Source organism: Saprolegnia parasitica (assembly GCF_000151545.1).
Source record: "Saprolegnia parasitica CBS 223.65 unplaced genomic scaffold supercont2.1135, whole genome shotgun sequence".
Taxonomy (NCBI): Eukaryota; Oomycota; class Saprolegniomycetes; order Saprolegniales; family Saprolegniaceae; genus Saprolegnia; species Saprolegnia parasitica.
In genome coordinates this window covers 1-2,397 of record NW_012157529.1, presented here as the reverse complement: position 1 = coordinate 2,397, position 2,397 = coordinate 1, and the positions used below count along the sequence as shown (strand labels likewise).

The window sequence follows — 2,397 nt, the reverse complement described above, 5'->3', positions numbered from 1 at the left end:
GCTTCCGTTCTTTGACGAGCTCGCGAAGAGGGAAAAGAAGGAGAAGGCCGACGCCAAGAAAGCAGGCGCCAAGCGCAAGGCGGATACGACGACCGACGAAGCGCCGCGTGCCAAGAAGAGTGCCAGTGGTTCTGATCGCCTGGCGGAAATTGACGCGGTCGAGCTCGACGAAGACGCGCCCGTGTACGACGACTGCGACGTTGTGCGGGACCACTTGCAGCAGTTCTTCCTCGCGAAGGAGGCCAGCCAAGTGAATCTTGCCAAGCACCTCGGCTTCTCGATCACGCCGCTGCGGAACTTTCTCATGAAGAAGGGGCGGCGCGAGGGCAGCGGTAGCGCCGTGTATGGTGCCGCGTACCGGTTCTTTGAGAAGCGGCGGCTCCTGGACGGTTTGCCCAAGTCGGCCAAGCGACTCAAGATCGAGAAAACGCTGCCCGAGGGCTATCCCTTGAGGAAGGACCCGACACACTACTACCTCCTTCCTGGCGAGGAAGTGCCCGTGCTGCCCTATTAGCATCCGTGCTAGACAGCACGTAGCAGCCGACTAACACATACTTCATGTAAGACACTTTCAACACCCTTCTTGCTGCGCTTGCACATGAAGAGAGTGCTGGCACGAAACATTTTGGATTGCTGCGCAACACGAACACACCGGACAGTGCAAGGACGACCATGGTAGCTGCCACGGGCTCGTCACTGCTTGGAAGGGCGCGTGGTCTTTGACTGGCGGCTGCTGACCTTTCCCGCCGGCGCCAACCTCAACAACCGGATGCCATCCGCATACCGGTACACAGAGCGACAAGGTCAAAGTGCATACCAGGGCAGATGACAACCACGACGACGACGAAGACGACAAGCGAAGCCGCCGACCAGGTGCCGGCGGGGCCCGCGCCCGTGTTGAGCGCCAGCGAAGAGTCGGACGACCCAGATGACGAGAAGTACGATTTGATGCTGCGCGAGAAGTGGTCGTGCAATGCAATCCGGTCCAAGATTCAAAAGTTCCTCGCGACCAAGGTCATGACGCAGACCGCGTTCCTCAAAGACATCGGCGCCAACAGCAACTCGTACCAGCGCTTCATGAAGCTCAAGGGCCCTTACGGCGGGTGCGACAACTCGACCTACTCGGGCTCTCTGCACTTCTTTTACCAGCGCGAGAAGAAGGAGAAGAAGGCCAAGGCCGCCGCCAAGGCGGCCGCACCGAAGCGCAAGAAGGCTGCATCGAACGATGACAGTGAAGACGAGGCGCCGTTGGCCTCGGCCAAGAAGGCTAAGACGACCAAGCTCTCGGGCGCGGACCGTCTCGCTCAGATCGAAGCCGTCGAGCTCCCCGAGAAGCTCCATGTATATGACGACTGCGACGTGGTGCGCGACCACCTGCAGCAGTTTATCCTCGCCAAGGAGTGCACGCAGGTGGCGCTCTCGGCGCATTTGGGCTTCTCGGTCGCCTCGCTGCGCAAGTACTTGGCGATGCACGGGAAGCGGGAAGGCAGCGGCAGCATCGTGTACAAGACCGCGTACTTCTTCTTTGAGAAGCTCCGCCTCCTCGAGAACAAGCCTAAAACGAACAAGCGACTTAAGATGGAAAAGACGATGCCCCAAGGGTACTCGCTCGAGCGCGACAGCAAGTATGGCTGGGTCTATTGCCCGTAACTCGATTCAATGAACGTCGTGGATGGCGCGGATGTGCCGCATCGAAAGCATTCCCACATATTGTACATTATCTTCGTTGCCTGCTACATGCCCCACCAGCGACCGCCATCGATGGCCATGCGTCCTGTTCACTGCCATCATGGCGGGGCTGCTTGTCAGATCGCCATGCCTTAGCGCGGTGGTATTTTAGCCAATTAAATGCAAGAGGACTATTTATAGCCAATCACAGACAGCGTCGACTTTTCCTCGCTCAAAACAGCGCCAATCCCAACAATCGCATCTGTTTGCGAACCGGCCGATCCAACCGATCGCCTTGCAATCGCCATGGCAAGCGAGACGACAGAGGTGGTTCCGCGCCAGCGCCCGACGCTCGAGTACCTGCGTGGGAAGCGGGATGACCCAAACGACGAGGAGTACAAGGCCATGCTCCGAGCTAAGTGGACGTGCCACGTCATTCGCCTTAAGATCCGCATTTTGCGCGCCCGGGGAACCGTGACCGAGGCCACCCTCATCACGCGCATGGGCACGACCCGCAGCGCATACGCTGACTTCATGGCGCTCACCGAGCCAATGGACGGCGCCGACAATCCAACGTACGCCGGCGGTTTGCACTATTTCTACCAGGCCGAGAAGGTGGATGCGGAGATGCGTGAGCGAGTGCACGATGGCCTCCGAGTCGACGGTGGCGCAGCGCAAAGCCCGCCTGGCCAAAAAGGCTGCCGAGGCCGAGGACGACGCGCCAAAGAA

The 2,397-nt window shown here is 59.5% G+C and overlaps 2 protein-coding genes across 2 annotated transcripts; both read left to right on the top strand.

The window, feature by feature from the left end:
* Positions 1-19: 19 nt before the first annotated feature.
* Positions 20-1,650, top strand: SPRG_18342 (hypothetical protein; the record flags this gene model as incomplete). The annotated part of the gene is made up of 2 exons (XM_012357781.1): positions 20-499; positions 850-1,650. Coding segments are annotated over 2 exons (1,281 nt in total), but the record flags the coding sequence as incomplete, so codon positions are not given.
* Positions 1,651-1,974: 324 nt separating this feature from the next.
* SPRG_18341 (hypothetical protein) lies at positions 1,975-2,283 on the top strand (the record flags this gene model as incomplete). Its single annotated transcript, XM_012357780.1, has 1 exon — positions 1,975-2,283. A coding segment is annotated over one exon (309 nt), but the record flags the coding sequence as incomplete, so codon positions are not given.
* Positions 2,284-2,397: the final 114 nt, after the last annotated feature.